The 18819-nt window shown below is 45.7% G+C and overlaps 1 protein-coding gene and 1 long non-coding RNA gene across 6 annotated transcripts in view; one reads left to right on the top strand and one right to left on the bottom strand.

Moving 5' to 3' along the window:
* The window catches only part of CCDC142 (coiled-coil domain containing 142), a 127299-nt gene that overhangs the window by 2123 nt on the left and 106357 nt on the right, over window positions 1-18819 (bottom strand). For 2 of the 3 annotated variants that reach the window (XM_029595585.1, XM_029595573.1), the window contains exon 10: window positions 13132-13343. In XM_029595585.1, coding sequence (XP_029451445.1) covers window positions 13132-13343 — 212 coding nt within the window. Of the gene's footprint in view, window positions 1-11188; window positions 11663-11780; window positions 12161-13131; window positions 13344-18819 lie in introns of those variants that run through there. The other variant, XR_003855646.1, reaches the window with a different exon arrangement.
* Window positions 1-18819, top strand: part of LOC115087919 — a 37719-nt gene that overhangs the window by 16353 nt on the left and 2547 nt on the right. Inside the window, exons 2-5 of one of the 3 annotated variants that reach the window (XR_003855665.1) lie at window positions 391-511; window positions 1145-1767; window positions 5372-5459; window positions 6403-6493. This is a non-coding gene — a long non-coding RNA (uncharacterized LOC115087919). Of the gene's footprint in view, window positions 1-390; window positions 512-1144; window positions 1768-5371; window positions 5460-5755; window positions 6260-6402; window positions 6494-18819 lie in introns of those variants that run through there. The other 2 variants (XR_003855664.1, XR_003855661.1) reach the window with 2 other exon arrangements.

Raw genomic sequence — 18819 nt, 5'->3', positions numbered from 1 at the left:
GATCTGATTGGATAAACTTCCTATTAACATTACACTGGCAGCATTCCATCAGGCCGATGCAATATTATACACTCAAGCTAGCGAACCAGTTAACCCGTCCTTGCATACGTGAAATGGGTGCCCTATGCAATAAAGGTATTAGCGCGTCCATAACGCACGTGCAAACCAGCATGTACCAGATAGCACCGATCCTATTTAAATTCCATTTAACTGACCTCATGCAGTAACGTGCGTCCAATACTTATGCGTCCATAACGAGATTTTTAAGCTGAATATTTTGTGCCAGCCCTCTCCCTGGCGTTTCTGTAGAAGGGCTAGCGATAGCTGACGGTTCTTGAAGGTTTTGCTGCCATTTACACCATGAAAACCCTGAACTTCTTTGTCTTACAGACTTTTCTCCTGCCGTGTGCAAGCCCAATTAAGGACTGCCAGCCAATGGAGGGCGCTTGTTCATGGAAACGACGACGGAAGACAAAACGGCCATGCTGATCATGCGGCTGCACGGCCACAGGTAAGCAAAACAAACTGGAGAAATATATTTTTCACTCAGTTAATCTCTGGCATTCATTCCCAGAGCATGTCTTTAGTGTAACAGGGTTTTCCAAAGGTTTGCATAAATTCCGAGAGGAGAAGTCCATAAACTGCTATTAATCAAAATGGAATTTTTTAAAATTCTTTTTATTAAGATGGGGAACATAAAATGAAAAAGTCAAAATTTGCGCATACATAACCAACATGTGAAGGGAGCCCTTTTGTCATATGTTCATGGAATGCCCTCAGTTTACAGGGTTTCTGGAATTATGTAAAGGATTTCATTGGGAAAGTGCTGGGAAGAATGATTGTATGGAATGGAAACATTTTTTACTTACATGTATTTGAGGATCAAGACAAATTACCAGGGGTTGGCAAATACATTTCTTGCCACAGTATTGGGGTTTGCAAAAAGAAAGGTGCTGGTGTGCTATAACAATGATGACCCATTGGCTTTAGAAAAATGGAAGAATGCTTTGAAGTGGAATGCAATGGAATATTATCTTGCGATCTATTCAGTGCTAGTGTACTTACCAGGTACTTGTGACTTGGATAGGCCACAGTTTTATGGCTGTGTGCCATGCCTTATGTTATTCAGTTCTTATGTTCGTAGGTACAGCCCAGAGCCATCCATAGACCCTGCAGGCAATGTATCATTCGGACATGGATAACCCTCCTTGGATTGCCCGTCACTGACATGGTGCAAAGTTATCGTCTCAGCTCTCGGCCAATTTTAATCCTTTGAGGACCTGCATGAGGACATTGACACCCCCCCCCCCCCCTCTCGCAACCATGCCGTCCCTGAGTTGGTGAAACTTCTGTGTGCTTTGTATTTTTTTGAAACCAGAACTTTCCAGAATATGGTCGGACTTGCTGGAGGGATCTATCAGTCCTCATTCTCCCAGCACTTGGGACAAGTCTTGAGGATGATGATGAAGCTCATGAGGCAGTATATCTCATATCCACAGGATCCAGCACAAATCCAGGAGCTCCAGCAAGGATTCTTTGAAACAGCTGGGATGCCCAATTGGGCATGATAATCTGCACCCATAACCCACTGACCCCGAAGGCAGAACAAGAGAGTGCATTCCGTGTAGGTTGTGTTTAATGCACATCTTCGAATCCTGTATGTGGTGTCACGATTTCCTGGAAGCTTGCCATGTTTCCTATATCCTTGCCCGTTCGTCTCTGGAACTGATTTCCCCACGGGGAAATACGGCGATGGCTGGCTGCTCGGTAAGTAACAGTTGCTATGGGCTGGAAATGTGGATATATGGAGGGATTAGAGAAAGCCTGGTGGGATGGAGGGATGTGGGGTCCAGTACAAGATCATTGTCTCACCAACATGGCCTATGTTATTGTGTACTGTTGATTTCTGAAAGTGGTATGGTGGTGGGGTTCTATATGAACTGGCTATGTATCTGTATCAGGCAATGGAGAACTGTATGTGTTTGCTAGTGTCATGACATAGTTTTGATGCAATATTGGTTACCCCTTTTATAGGTGACAGAAGCTATGGTTGTAAGCCATGGTTGCTTATTCTTTTTTTTTTTAATTTTTTAATTTATTGAATTTTCAACGTTTCAAATTACATTGAATCAATAAGAAGGAAAAAGAAGGAAATATTATAAAGAACAATAAGTAAGAATTTTTACACCATAGTTCAGGAAATATATAAACAGTATAACATTCCCTTTATATTATAAGAGAAATGGAGACCCAATTCAGAGCGGCTTAATAAGTACACAAATAACCTTCTAAGATACCAATGCTGAAACACCGTGTTAATGCAGTTTAATCTAAATTGGCCACCCTTCTAAACCCTATGTGGAGTGAGAGTCTAGGTATAGATGCAGTTGTTCTATCTCTGTAAAAATATACTTATTATCTTGATACTCCAATATACAGCGGCAAGGGTATCTAAGATAAAATTTGGCTCCCCTATTCACAATCTCATTTCTCATTGTTAGAAAAACTTTTCTTTTCTCTTGTATTTTCCTTGTGATGTCTGGAAAGACACGAACTTGGAAACCATAGAACAGTTCAGATTGCTTTTTAAATGATCTCTTTAGAACTTCATCCCTTTCTGATGTTTGGAGAAAAGTAATAAATACTTTTCCCCTCTCTTCAATTTTAGCCTCAAAAGACTTGTCTAGAAACTCTGTTAGATTGTCTCTAGAAGAGATATTTTCCATTGTTTCCTCCTGTTGTTGTTTCTTCTCTTTATCTTGCCTTCTTGGCAAATAATACCATTTAGACATTGATGGTAACGTCATTTCTGTATACGCCAAAATATTTGTAAAGTAACTTTTAATCAACTCTTTTAATGGCATCCATCTTGTTTTCGGGAAATTCAGTATTCTTAAATTGTTTTTCCTTAGTTGATTTTCCAAAATGTCAATCATCCTTTCAACATAAGATTCTGTTTTTATAAGATTAACCTGTACCTCTTTGATATCTTCAATCTCTTTCTTAATTTCTATCATAGATTTTTCAACAGTCAGTACTTTAGTGTCCAAAAGATTAGTTTTTTCCATGTTCTGTTTTACAACGTTTGTCAAATCTGTTATGGCCATATTCATTGTGATCAGGGCCTTCCAAATTTCTTCAATCGTGATTTTTTCAGGAACTTTTAGGGGATAGTTCAACACTACGTGTATTCCTTTTTTCTCCCCTCCTTTGTCTAGAAGGCCTTCCTCGCCGAGCTCAGCACGCCTGATTTCTGCCTCTCCCCCCCTGGGGTCTGAATTAACAGAACTCATCAAAGTAGGTCTGGAGTCCATACCTCTTCTCTGGGGGTCTTTCGATTTTTCAGATGGCAGAATCGGCGTCTCCTGCAGCAGCTGTTCCACCTCCGCAGCAGTCAGAGGTCTATAAGGCAAGGAGGGAGTTGTCGGCTCGCCGGGGCTGAGAGATATTTCTTCGGCCAGGGTGAGAGATGGCCGCTCTCTGCCATCTTCACCAGCGGCCCCGCTCTCCGGCAAACACTGCACACCATGGAATGCTTCCTCGATTCGCGTCTGTCGATAAGAGCTCTCAGGCGTTGAAGCAAGGACCTCACGGATCCTTGCTTTACGTTTGGTATGCGGCATGAAAAAGGAAATAAACCTATAAGGAAACAAACTTTTTCACAAAATCTCAAAGGAAAAGGCGCGAAGCTCGATCGCTTCCGTGCTCACGGTGCGGCAGCCATCTTGGGTCCGGCTCCATGGTTGCTTATTCTACCCCGGCCCCACGCACTGCAGCCAAAAAAAACGGTACAACAAGGCACATACCAGCACGAGGTTTGTCATCGATCAAACATTCGTGCTGAAAAACCGATTCCAATGCTTGGACTGGTCTGGTGTACAGTGCTGAAAAGGTCGCATGCATTGTTATGGCCTGTTGCATGCTATATAACATTGCGTTGCGCTTCAGGCTGGAAGAGGATGTAGCCACAGACTTGCCGCCAGATCCACCGCTACAACCAGCAGCAGAGGTGGACACATCAGTGTGGGAATCGGAGGTTCACCGAAGGGTCATTGATGATTATTTCTCGTGCAAGTTCTTACCAATGATACCAAAAATAACTCATTTTCTGGCAGATATTGATGATGTATGGAATAAAGAAACCACTATTGTGCCAACATGTAATTGTTTTCTATTTTATTGCAGGAGTTTCAGTTGGCACAAATGGAGTGATGGACTTGGCACCCCAAAGATTTTTTTTGTTTTTGTTTTCTTGTCTTTTTTCCTATTTTATTAATAAAATATTATTTGTTCATTAACAGAGTCTATCCTGTGCATTAATGTATCTGTGATCCCTATGTCCTTAACATCCTTGCAAGCGTGCGCCCTCTCACCAACTCCCATCACTGGCCTGCGTCCCCTTACCCTCTTAGCAACTCCCTTCGCAGGCGTATGGCCCCTTGTCCTCTCACCAACTCCCTTTGCCCCCTCGCCCTCTCACCAACTTCAGTCGCTGTCCTGTGTCCCCTTTCCCCTCTCCCTTCACAGGTGGGTGCCCCCTCACCAACTCCCATTGCTGGTGTGCCTTGGGTGTGATGCCTTCAATAGACAACCTGGTCTTGTGCATCTATTAAGGGCCCTTGTGATGCACTCAACAGACACCCAAGCTTGGCGCATTTCAAAGACGTCCCAAAGTTGTGCGTCCATTAAGAGCCTTGTGTTTCCCCCACTAACGGACGGCCAAGCCCAGTGCATTTCAAAGACGTCCCAGAGTTCTGCGTCTGTTAAGGGCCCTTGTGATGCACCTAACGGACTCCCCAAGTCCGGAGCCTTTGAAAGAGCACCCAGGCCCCGCGTCCAGTCGGGCGTCCATTTAGGCCCTGACGCACATGATATAGACATCCAAGTAGCCGAGAGTTGGGTATTTCTTTGTGCGCATGAAATTGCATGTCCAACCTGCTTGGCCACACCCAGACATTCATTTTGTGCGGGGCCTCATGCATCAGCAACATGCTACGTGGGCCAATGCATAATTTTAGTGAAGGAGACATCCGTCTGCTGACCAATTCAATTATAGAAGATGACAGTCATTTCTATTTTCACCTTGGGTGCCGGCGGAACCAAGACTCGGCAGATGCTGCTCAGCTGGTACTCAGGGCAACCTTTAATGCCCAGGCCTCCTTTCCGAGAGAGGGAAGTTGGGAGGATCATTGTCAGACTACTGATAGGCCTTTGTACAATTCTTTTCACTCCAGATACAAATAGGTAAAATATGCAAATTTGTCTGGATTTGAAATCATGTAGGGTCTTTGTCAGAGAGCAAGGTGGTGGGAGCTGCAGGTCAAGCATCATTTGTTTGCTCAGTAATGTTTATTTTTATTATACTCTTCAGGTGGAGGCATTGAAGACAACCTGGAAGCTGAGGTGGGAAGAGGGAGAATGGCTCCAGGCCCTCAGTGGCCGGCGCACACAGCAGGCTGGTGAGTGTAGCTGTAGTTAAATAAAATTTGATCATACTAGGAATGATGATCCAAAGTAGATGGACCTCAACACAGGAATGCAGGAAATGAGACTGTTCATCGCTGGTTTCTGATTAAAAATGTGATTGTGTGGGCAGATGAGGGTGGGAGTGGCGATGATCAGTTTACAACAAAATAATTTTTTGTCTATCTGTTCTGTACAATTGCCAAATCTTGAAAACTATCTCCACAGTCTTTATTCCGCTATTCCACCCCTCCAGAGAATTTGAGTAATGCTTTCGGATTTCTCATTTCAGAGGCATCCAACTCCAGCTCTGTGGAGGAGGTGCAAATGGCGCCACCACCGCCATCGCCTCCTGCACCCGCAGGCGGAGTACCACCGCCGCCAAAGCCTCCATCGCCAGCAGCACTGCCAGTGCCTCCCCCCACCCCCGGGTCCCCTCCCCCTTGTCCCTGGAGGCCAAGAAGTTTGTCATCATTGACGACGATGAAGCACCCTTTACTGACGCTCCATCAGCGACTCATCATCTACAGGAACAGATCGTAGCATCCAAGGAAGAGCACCGGGAGGAATGCCTCCTTCCATCAGGGCGCACTTGGATGCTGCGCTTGCTCTGCTGGTGCGGTTGAACCGCAGTATGGACACAGTAGAAGGGCTGCTGGGGCATATGGCAGCCAACTTGGCGGAGCTGGTGCACAGCCAGGGGCAGATGATTGAGCTGCTCTTAGCTATGTCTGGCACTCAGTCGCTCATGGCTATGGGACACCACCCCTGTCCCACCCTTCATCCCAACACCCCCTTTTTGTAGCTATTTATTTTCAATTTTCATTTGCATTTCTTTCCACAAAAAATGTATTATACTTGTTTAAAACATTTAGTAAACATTATTTATTTTTCACTTATTGTGTGGTTATTTTTGGCTAATTAATAAATGTTTGTCAGGTTGTATCAAGGAGTCGGATGGACATCGCAGTCCTATGTCATCCCATTGCTCAAGGTACTTCGATGTGTGGGGCAATAATATGAGGCACAGGTAAGAGCTAATAGGAGAGGGAATTATATAATGGCAGGGGCAGGTCAGGATAGGGAAAGGAAGAAGAAACCGATAATTGAGATTAAGGCAAATTATTATGCTGGTTGAAAAAGGAAGGAGCAAGGTAATGATGCTAAGGGGTTAATGGAGAAAATAGAAATGGGAGGAGAAAGTACCGTAATCATGGTGAAGTAGGGTGTCTGCCACAAAGAGGAAGCCCCTGTTCCAGGAGTGCAGCTAAACTAAAACTCTTTCAAACTGGTGCATCATAGTGAGATTAGGCTAGAGGTGACTTACTATTATTTCTAAGGATAAAACCAAAAAATGCAAAAACATTACTTCCTGTACATACCCAGATCAGTCCAGACCAGTGGGTTATGCACTCCCACCAACAGATGGAGTCAGAGAGCAAAGCTTCGAGGCACTGGTATCCCAAGTGTGCTACCTGCAGCTCATCAGTATTTCTCTGACTCCAGCAGATGGTGGTTGTGTATACCTACAGCTCTGTGTGAGACAGATTTTTCTTGCTCCCTGAGGTGCTAGGTTCAGTGTCTGGGCCATCCCTCAGGTAGAGCCAGGCGAACAGGGGGTTTGTTACCCCTGGTGGTGTTAGCCCGTGTGGTTCCAGGTCCCCTGATAGCCAGGGGACTGGCTCCCTCAGCTACCCCCCCTCAGGGTCTGCAGTACAGGGAAGTAGCCCCTTTGGGGATTTTTATCTATTATTCTTAGCTTAGGCTTTATTTTTTTCTGTTACTAGAAGTTAAAGTTTTTGTGTAAAAAAAACCCAAAAAACAGCTCCAAGTTCCCTGTCCACTGCGGCTCCCGGGGTAAATCAGTCTGCCCAGTGGTGCAGAGCCAGGCAGACCCTTGAAGAGGAGGGGAGAGTGTTTCAGCCCTGGTAAGAACCTCAGAGGACTTTTTAGGCTCCTTGCCTCATTTTTGCCACCAGCTCCAGAGCTATTTTTACCGCGGTGGCCATTTTGCTTTTTCTTTTTCAACCTCCCACATGGCTTCCCAACATTCCTGGGGCTGATTTTCGTGGCATTTTTGGTGGGAGTCACCAGGGCTGGGTGGCAGCATGTGTTTTCTTCTGGGGGGGAGTTATATGCCCTTTTTTGCAGGAGGAACATGGCAGAAACTCCTCTGGTGGAACCCTGTAAGGCTTGCGGGGTATAGTCAGCTTATTTAGATACCCTGTCACTGTGCGCGGACTGTGCACTGGGTGGTGAAGGAGCCTCAGGACAAGAGGACTAAACCTAAAAAGTCTGCACGCAGGTCAGGCTCGGCGGCTGGGTCTAACGGACAGAGCCCAACCCCCACTGCACATCCTGTGGAAAAGGTTTCCCAAGATGACCCTCCCCCGCTGTCCCCCACTGCGCGGATTCTGAGACTGGAGGAATTGAGAGACACGGACTGATTCTAGCAGTGACGAGACGGGACCAGGGGGATTTTCACCGGAATTTGTGCTGCTCATGCATGAAGCATTTCTGGCTCGAAAGCTCGCGAAGCACAGAGCCCAGGATGGGAGTGTGGGAGTTCCCAAGCGTCCCCATCTGCAAACTGATGGTCGTCCATCCCGGGCAACTTTGGCTCGGGAGGATGTAGCGGGTGCAGTCGACCAGCAGGGGAACGACTCCACTCCGCCCCCGAGGGACACCGCTGCAGATCAGGGTGAGGTCCACCCAGACGTAGATACGGACGACGATGATCAGGATCCAGTAGAACCTAGTGCGGAGGGGGACAATCCCCATATAGTCCGGCTGTTTAAGAGGGAGGAATTGCGCCCCCTTATTCCCCAGGTGCTTGAGGAATTGGGGGTGAGACCCTCGCTGGATGATTCTGACAGCAAGGAAGTGAACCCAGTCCTGGACGGTCTCCGGGGTCCACCTAGTGCTTTTCCCATCCCGAAGAAGATTTAAAAGCGCATCAGCCGGGAGTGGGAATCCCCAGAGGCGGGGCTTAAGGTTGGCCGGGCGATGCAATAACTCTACCCACTAATGGAGGAACATTTAGAACGCCTCAGGGTACCTAAGGTGGATGCGGCTGTATCAGTGGTAACCAAGAAGACAACCATTCCAGTGGCGGGAGCGGCTGCTCTCAGAGATGTGCAGGACCGCAAGCTGGAGCTGCATCTGAAGCAGGTGTTCAAGGTCTCCTCCTTAGGACTTCGGGCGGCGGTGTGTGCCAGTATGATGCAAAGAGCATGTTTATGTTGGATTCAAAAACCACAGGACCCATCATCTTCTGGGACTTTGTCAGCTTCTCAGGCGGCTCTCCTGGAGGTGGTGGTAGCATATGTGGCGGATGCCTTATATGACTTGGTGCGTTCAATGGCCTCGACTATGGTCTCCTCGGTGGCAGCTCTGCGACTCCTATGGCTCCACAATTGGGCAGCGGATGCTTCCTCCAAGTCTCAACGGTGCAGTCTGCCTTTTCGAGGGAAGTTGCTGTTTGGAGAGGATTTCGATCAGCTGATGAAATCTCTGGGGGATTCCAAGGGCAATAAACTACCAGAAGATAGAAAGCCCTACAGGAAATCATTCAGTCCTTGATCCCGTTTTTGGGATTTCCGAAAAAGCAGGTCGGGGAGGAGTGTTCCACCCTCTGGTTCCAGACAGACCTCTTCCCATAGACAGTCCTTTCGCAGCTCCAGTCGTCCTGCCAGAGGTGGTTTCGGTGAGGGAACCAGAACTGGGAAGCCTGCCCAATTAAATCAGGCCCACCCACTCCTCGGACGAGATGATCGGGGGCATATTGTCCCAATTTTACGAGGAATGGGCCAGGATCACCTCCAATCACTGGGTGTTCGAGGTGGTAAAAGAAGGTTACATCTTAGAATTTTCTCGACCTCTCATGCCGGCCTTTGTGGAATCACGATGCGTTTCCTGCAACAAGCGAGCCGCGGTAGAAGACACTCTACAAAGATTGCTGGCCCTGAAGGTGATCGTCCCCGTGCCGTCCGAGGAACAGGGGAGGGGCGGTACTCCATTTATTTCATAGGTCCCAAAAAGGAGGGCACTTTCCGACCCATCCTGGACCTACAGAAGGTGAATCGCTGCTTGAAGGTACCCCATTTTCGAATGGAAACACTTCAAACAGTCATCGCAGCGGTTCGAAAGGGAGAGTTCCTCGCCTCCTTGGATCTCACAGAGGCTTATCTACACATCCCGATTTGCAGCGCTCACCAGAGATTCCTACGATTCAAGATCCTGGGTCAGCATTTTCAGTTCCGGGCGCTGCTGTTTGGACTGGCAACGGCCTTGCGCACCTTTACTAAGGTGCTGGTTGTGGTGGCGGCGACCCTCCGGAAGGCAGGGATAATGGTCCATCCTTACCCTCAACGATTGGCTGATTCAAGCCAAGTCGGAAGAGGAAGGCGAGCGGACGGTTCTTCGTGTGATCCATTGTCTCCAGTCCCTAGGCTGTGTAATCAATGAAGTGAAAAGTCATCTGACTCAGTCACAGTGTCTGGAGTATTTGGGAGCTCGTTTTGACACCCTCCAGGGCAGGGTGTTTCTCACAAACGACAGGATGTACAAATTGCAGCAATAAGTGCGTCTCTTGTTACATCTTCCAATCCCCAGAGTGTGGGATTACCTACAAGTTCTGGGGTTCATGGCTTCGACGTTGGAATTGGTGTCTTGGGCCTTCGCTCACCTGAGACCGTTGCAGAGAGATCTACTGTCGCAGTGGGGTCCCAGTGTTGGAGCAATACCAGTTGCCCCTGCCTTTGTCGCAGCGAATCAGGTCCAGCCTGCAATGGTGGCTATTGGAAGACAACTTACAGAAAGGGGTGCCCCTCGAAGTCCTGGATTGGGTGATTGTGACAACGGATGCGAGCCTTCAAGGCTCGGGGGCAGTGTGCTCGGTCATGCGGCGCAGGGAACCTGGTCCTTACCCGAACGGTCGTGGTCTATCAATCGCCTAAAGACAATGGCAGTCCGCAAAGCGTTGTTGGCATTCCAGTCCCTGGTGCAGGGGAGAATGGTTCGAGTCTTCTCGGACAATGCCACCACGGTGGCATATCTCAATCACCAGGGAGGAGCCAGGAGACCGGCCGTGGCACAGGAAGCACACCTCCTCTTCGCTTGGGCCAAGCTTCATCTGGAAGGCATCGCAATCTCTCAAGTGGTAGGCGTGGACAACGTGCAGGCGGACTTCCTCAGTCCTCAACAGCTGGATCCCGGGGAGTAGGAACTATCCCGGGAGGATTGGAATCACATTTGTGCCCGATGTCGAACTGGTGCATCATAGTGAGATTAGGCTAGAGGTGACTTACTATTATTTCTTTCTAAGGATAAAACCAAAAAATGCAAAAACATTACTTCTTATCTTTATTAATTTCACATGCAAATAAAAGATAAGGTAAAAGAGGTAAAGATAAGCTTTACAATGGAGCTTGCTGATATTAAATATGTGTAATGTAATGTATAGAGGGCTTAAAAAGGTGTTTTTCTTATTTTGATTTATTTTCTGCAGTGTGTAATTCACAGGAATGGTGCTCAGTTTCAAAATAACTAAAAGATAAAGACTAAAATGGAACAAAAAAGGCATCCCTTATCCACCACCCGTCCCTAATTCTGCGCAAGACCAACGTCTTACCCTTGGTCTAAACCATAGCCCGTAAATAAGAGACATGAATCATTGCTTACACACAACAAAACAATTTTATTTGGAATAATGAATAAACTCATGAGTTGTTCCCCAGCCTCAAGGCACTGGCTATATCCTTGACGGTGCTGATAAGCTGGCCCATCAGGCTGGCCATTGTCGCCACTGCTGCTGCATTCTCCCGATGCATTGCTTGGAGTTCAAAGCGTACTAAATTCCAACCCTGGGTTACAGATTCGTTGGAAACCTGCTGATGTGACAGCAGATCGACCACTATGTCTGCCCCCAGCTTATCGAGTGTAGTGATGGATGGCATACCATCCACATCCTCTCCAACTTCCTCTGGGGCCGCTGTTATGTTCAATTCCTGAGTTTCGGAAACTACCTCCCGTGCCAGCGTTAACGGGGATTCTGGCTGGCTGTCCTCCACAAGCAGGCTTTCTCAGTGGGGGGATTCTGGCATAGGCATTAGAAAAGTGAATTCTGGTGTAGGAGAAGGCTGTCTCTCTCCTTCCACGTCAGCTTCCACTTGTGAGTTTACATTGTTGACTACTTGATCTGCAGATAAGGATAGAAAAAAAACAAATTGCAGGTCATTAGTTCACAACTGTTACCCACCCAAGCGCCCAAAAGGGAAACGTCAAATGCCAACACCCTAGCCCTTTTAAAACCATACCTTCTGTCTGGCTGGTGTCGCACCTGCATGGTGCATGTACTCCAGCCACTACTTCAGGGCGCAGAGTGTACATGATGAGCTCCTCGATGGGGGTCAAAATGAGAATGCATAGTGGACCACCCCCAGCCCTGCGGAGTGACGCCTCGATTTTGGCAGCCTTCTCTTTCTCCTCCCTGTGTGTGTCACGCCAGCAGTGCTAGATTTGTTTTACATCTCTTGTTCTGACCACCAGGCAGCCAACATCAAGTGTGATCCTTTCCCACATTCTTTTCTTAGTGGCTGAAGAAGCCTTCGATCTGAAAAGCACTTCGAAATTCTCACGGATGTGCCGGCAGAGGAGTTCCTTCTCTTTGTCCGTGAACTGCACATCACTGCAATGGCTAGGAGGTGCACAAGACACAACAGGGAAGAAACATATCACGGCATTGCTGCTAATAGGCTACCTCTACTCAAAGCTCCATAATAAGCAACAGTGAAGGCTGTTAGAGGGGGGCGGCGGAATGTCATTTTTAAATAAAACAGCTTCCCTGTAGCTTTCTTTTTCAGTCTTATTCTTAAATCTCCTTTCTTTATCTTTGTGTGTATATTGCTTAGAGTTTGGTACAGACTTATTTGGATTCAACTGGGTAGTTGAAAGAGGGAGAAAGAGGTCATCATTTCTTTGTTCTTCAAGTTGTGGTGGGAATCTTCTTATTGTCACTGTTCTGTTTTGATTTGTTGCTAGTCTGCTTTTTGTATTATCTGTTTTCTTATTTTATGCCATTTATTGTACTTATCCTTTTCCTGTTTCTATTGTTAATACTCTGATTCAGTAAAAAAGCTCCAAAGAAAAAAAAAAGTTCTCCTTTATTCTCCTAAAATATATTCACACACTTGTTTGAAATAAATGTGAGGGATTTTTTTAAATCTCTTATCATGCCTCCTTGAGATCCTGCCAGGTACATGTGACCTGGCTTGGCCACTGTTGGAAACAGGATACTGAGCTTGATGGACCCTTGGTCTGACCCAGTATAGCAAGCCTTATGTTCCATCCAAGTCCCAATCAAGTGGGACAGTTCATGCTAGCAAATGCCACTGAAACTTGGAAAAATACAATGCAAAAGCAGATACAGATCACAAAGTCCATCTAGTCTTCCCATAATTTATCTACAGTGAAGGAAAAGTAGTTAGGGGCAGAGAAACACTACATTGAGATGTTAGCTGGTGATCAGGATCTTCCTGTCAAGGAGCCGAGGCATACCTTGGACCCTATGCAACACCCTCGGTTAGATAGCAAGACATTCACAGAACATGCCAAAGCAGGGAATGGAAGCACGTTTTAAACACATCAGGACAAAATTGAGCCACTCACAGCATATGTGGAAAGGCTCCCAGACTGGGGAGGGCATATACTTCTTGCTAGGCGGCTGCTGGAGAAGACAGATGATAGCGTTGTCCACTTGATGGAAGACTCGCAGTGACAGCACCGCCTGTCGGATGTCTGATGACAGACCAGAATCCTGTGACTGGATCATATCCCGGACCATGTCAAAGTCATTCTTGAGCTGTAATGCTCCCTGAAGGCTGCAAAAACATAAGCAGTAATTAGAATTAGGAACATCAGATCAGTGACAGCAGATCCACATTCACCCTTAACACAATATCATACAACTGCAAAACATTGCCTACATCTGTAGAAGGTACCCACATGGCCTTTACTCATGACCAGCATCATCTTTGGACAGTTTCTATGCTGGGGAAACAACATATATGCACTTCTCCTGCAGATCTGAAAGAATGTTCCTATAATTCTGATTGCATTGAAACATTGTTCCATGTACCGTACTTAGTTTAGTTAATTAATTTGATGAACTGCTTTTCTTATAAAAACATCAAAACTGTTTACAAATAAAATTACATAAAAACAGAAATCTAAACTAAAATAAAATTGAAACAAATAGCATACAACCTACATGGAACGGCAGTTACTACCCTTAATGGAAGGCATGGGGAGGTTGCCTGTACAGAATGGCAGTTACCGTCCTAAAGAAAAAAAAAAAAGCTTGCTGGGGAGACTAGATGGATCATTGCGTCTTTTTGTGCCATCATTTACTATGTTACTATCTAATCAAAAACAGCTTATCAACGTCAAAGAATAAAAATCATAAACATTCTAGGCACCAAATAAATGCTGGCATATAAAGCCATGCCTTGGTTCCCTTCTGGAGCCTTAGATAGTTATTCTCTTGGAGTTCCAATGGTACTCTCTTCCAGAGGGAAGGTGCTAAATAGCTAAAGGCTGCACGCCATGTAATTTCAAGAACAATTTCAGAATGAAAGGGGACAGAGTGAGCAGGTCCAACTGCAAAGAACTAAGGGGCCGATACAGTAAAAGTCACGTGCATACAGGCCACTCTCCTGTGCGTGCGATTCGCTAGCTTTACCCCTTACTGAATAAGGGGTAAAGCTAGCGCGTCAAAAACGCATGTCCAAATGCCAGCTAATAGTGCGCTCCATCGGAGCACACTGTACTGTATCGGCCTGTAAATGTTTGTATGGGCTTTAAAGGGATCAGCAAATTCAGCAAATGTTTAGGACAACCCCTATGTAAATTACCTAAACACAGCAGTCAAAATCTTGAACTTCACATTACAAGAAATGGGAAGCGAGTGAAGTTTAATCAACATGGGGTGTGTCACATGATTTCACTTCTTTTCCCCCAAAAGTAATATGATTTTAGAGAAACAACTGTAGCTCTTTGGAATCAGACAAAGATTTAGGCACACGTACTTGCCTCTGGTACCAAAGTTTCATAGGCACTAGAGCGTTGCTTCTGCCATGCTGCTCTCCGGGCGAGCCCCATGCCGTTTGTCTTACAGAGCAGCCCCAGCCCTATAAGAGCAATAACTCCTTGCAGAAAATTCAGCGTGGGTTCTGGAAACTCTTGTGCACTGACAGGCCTAGTGGCACCCCCATCTCTTACAAGGGTTTCCATGGTTAATGGAAACCTGTGCGAGAGGAGCAGGGGCTATCCACAGGCCCCAATGCTGAACTTTCTACAAGGAGCTGCTGCTGACTCTCAAATGAGGGGAGGATCTGGATCCCTGGGGGGGGGCAAGGTCCAGGTCCCCCCACATCTTCGATGACTAGGTAGAGGGGAGGATGACCCCCCCCCCCTTACTTATGAGTGCCCCCTTTTCAAATCTGTCCCTGCCCTGTATAAAGCATTACAATAATCTAACCAATTTAAAAATCAGTGAAAGATTAATCATTTCAAGGTCCTTTTATCAAGAAAAGGCCATAGCTGATGTACAAAGCAAACTTTTAAAAAAAATGGTAGAAGAGATTATAGATGAAATTTGGCTTTGCATATTAAGCTTAAAACTTGACTTAATCGCTATTTTACAAATTACTTCATTAAGATGGAAGAAAGGATGGTAACATAAAATGATCAGATTTCTGGAGATTTAATTATAGTCTTGTGATTACAATTGCTTCAAAAACTCATCCATATCAGAAAAGCATGTTTCAATTAAACATAGTAAATCTGGTTTCTTATCTATTACCAAATCTGAGATCACAGGTTTGTTTTTTTTTATTATCGATTGACCATTAATCAAAATGACATTTAGAGATGTCTGTTATACAAAATATGCCTTAAGAGTCTAGGAGGACAAATTAAACACTTATTTATACCAGACAGAATTTTCCCATAGCGGCCATAGCGAAAACAAACAGGAATTTGCATATTAAAACTACACAATATATACTATATGTGATAACCTATGTCACCAACAGTCAGCAATCAGTGAAACAACAGAAAGAGCCACTTTAAATAAAAAAAGACATGCAAAAACAAGCAAGACATACACAGGCATGCATGAAGGAGCGCACAAAGGAGCAGCTTCTATGTCACTCTCCTTCATGTGCACGACAAGGGCATGCAGTGCCTCCGGCATCAGCCCGCAGATTTTATAACTGGCGCCCCCTGAACCTCATCGGAAGGTGGAGATAGCTGACGCCACAAAAAGGAGCTGTGGGAGAGTTACTAGGCACACAATGCACTCTCTAGCAGAGATGATCTAAGCAGGCACACTGCCAGGAACAGCACAGAAAAACCACAAAAACACATTATCAGGTAAGAATTTCACCTTCCTCATCATCCAGCCTGACCAGTCCAGATGCATGGGATATACCAAAGCTACTTCTCCCTTGGGCAGGAACTGCCAACCTGCTCTCAAAATGTTGGACCCAAAAGATACCTCCCTGGTAATACCTTAAGAAGGAATGTAAGAACGACCAGGATGCTGCTTTACAAATGTCCACTGGAGACACCAACCTAAGTTCCGCCCAGGAAGCTGCCTGTGCTGTAGCAGAGTGTGCCTTTATCTGTTTGGGCAGAGTGACGCACCTATCTACATAGGCTTCACCTATCACTTCCTTAATCCAATCTGCCAATGTGGCTTTGAAAGCCACAACACCTCTTCTATATCCCCCATACAAAGATGATTAGACTTTCTAAAACTGTTCATGCCTCTGAAGTAACGCAAAAGAATTCTTCTCACATCCAATCTATGGAACAGGGAGTACTCCTCTCCGCTTGATTCCCTATGGAAAGAAGACAACACGTTACCTGGTTAATGAAATGAAGAAAACCACTTTTGGAAGAAAGAAAGAAACTACAAATCTTTAGCAAATCATTGGTGAAAATCAAGAAGGGCTCCCTGCACGAAAGGGCTTGGAGTTCTGAAACTCACAGTTCAGAACACAGCCACCAAGAAAACAGCTTAACGCTCAAAGGGAGATGCCATCAGGAAAGATAACACCAAGTTAAAATCCCAAGCAGGGACTGGATCTCTAATCAGAAGCTTGATATACTTTACCCCCCTTAAGAAAGCAAGACACATCCAAATGGGAGGCTAGAGCTCGACCCAAAACCTGACCCCTAAAGTATGCAGTCACTGCTACATGTACCTTCAACGAGTTCAGCAGCAAACCCTTCTCTAGACCTTCCTGCAAGAAATGTAGAACAGAAGGCAAGGAGGTTTTCCTCACTGAAACATCATGAGACACACATCAGTCTTCAAACATATGCCACACTTTCACATAGGCCACAGAAACAATTTCTCTTGAGTGCAAAAGTTTCTGAATGACCTTTCTAGAATATCCCTTGTTAACAAGACTTCTCAAGGGCCAAGCCATATCTTTGTGAACCACCAGCCCCTAAATCGAGACAGATCTTCATGAAGCACCAGACCCTGAAACAATAGCCCCTTGTTTTGAGGTAACAGCATCAGATTTCCATCTAATAACCTGATCAGATCCACATACCAAGGGTGCCACAGCCAATCGGGAACTACCAGAATCACCAGCTCTTGATGCCAAGATATCCTCTGAATGACCCTTCTCACCAAGAGCCACAGAGGGAACACATATAGAAGGCCCTCTGTTAGGATTCCTGCTCATGGGAGGGTCCCGCGAGCGGCTTCGCTTACCTGAGGCTGCCAACCCTGCTTCTGCCAATGCTGTGGCGGTATACTGCCCTTCTGCAGTGCCACCGTTCCTGTCAGCATTCCTCAGGAGCATGCGCTTCTGATGTAGTTAAAGGGCCCACGGCACCCTTGGATGATGTCATTATTGGATACCCTATAAAAGGGCTCTCTAATCTCTGCATCCAGGCCTTAAGAACATAAGAAATTGCCATGCTGGGTCAGACCAAGGATCCATCAAGCCCAGCATGCTGTTTCCAACAGAGGCCAAACCAGGCCACAAGAACCTGGCAATTACCCAAACACCAAGAAGATCCCATGCTACTGATGCAATTAATATCAGTGACTATTCCCTAAGTAAACTTGATTAATAGCCATTAATGGACTTCTCCTCCAAGAACTTATCCAAACCTTTTTTGAACCCAGCTACACTAACTGCACTAACCACATCCTCTGGCAACAAATTCCAGAGCTTTATTGTGCGTTGAGTGAAAAAGAATTTTCTCCGATTAGTCTTAAATGTGCTACTTGCTAACTTCATGGAAAGCCCCCTAGATACAGAGAAGGGCGACCAAAATGATAAAGGGAATGGAACAGCTCCCCTATGAGGAAAGACTAAAGAGGTTAGAACTGTTCAGCTTGGAGAAGAGACGGCTGAGGGGGGATATGATAGAGGATGTTTAAAATCATGAGAAGTCTAGAACGGGTAAATGTGAATCGGTTTATTTACTCTTTCGGATAATAGAGGAACTAGGGGGCACTCCATAAAATTAGCATGTAGCACATTTAAAACTAATCAGAGAAAGTTCTTTTTCACTCGATGCACAATTAAACTCTGGAATTTGTTGCCAGGGGATGTGGTTAGTGCAGTTAGTGTAGCTGGGTTTAAAAAAGGTTTGGATAAGTTCTTGGAGGAGAAATCCATTACCTGCTATTAATCAAGTTAACTTGGAAAATAGCCACTCCTATTACTAGCATCAGTAGCATAGGATAGACTTAGTTTTTGGGTACTTGCCAGGTACTTATAACCTGTATTGGCCACTGTGGAAACAGGATGCTGGGCTTGATGGACCCTTGGTCTGACCCAATATGGCATGTTCTTATCCGTTAAGCTGTGCCAACCATGCCACAGCACTAACCGTCCACCATTACTGAATATGTTACAATACCTTTGAGTGGGCAGTGCTGCTCTTAAAACGTCATATGCATTCCTCTCTTCTGGGTGGTCCAGTAGTACCAGAAAGTAGAAATCACCCCTTTTTGAATCTCTTAAAGCCACCGAGTGAGGAGATGGGGGAAGAGGTCAGGTTCATTGTCTGAACTGGTCAAGATGATAAAATGTGAGTCCTGAGGGTCAGGGTAGAAACTGTCACTCTGAGAGGCATGCTCCAATTCAATTTGCATCAAGGTGGCCTGTCCAGCCCCTGAAGATTTGGGAGCAGCATCTTTTGATTCGCAGTGCATCAATAACTTTGAAGTCAAAGGCGTCAGGTATGCCAGGGGTGTCGAGTGCTTTTGCAACCACTGCTTTGGGTGGCTAGTCTTACGTTGTCGAGTGCTTCAACGCACTG

This window comes from Rhinatrema bivittatum, chromosome 1 (genome assembly GCF_901001135.1).
Source record: "Rhinatrema bivittatum chromosome 1, aRhiBiv1.1, whole genome shotgun sequence".
Classification (NCBI taxonomy): Eukaryota; Metazoa; Chordata; class Amphibia; order Gymnophiona; family Rhinatrematidae; genus Rhinatrema; species Rhinatrema bivittatum.
This window is presented reverse-complemented; position numbering and strand designations above follow the sequence as displayed.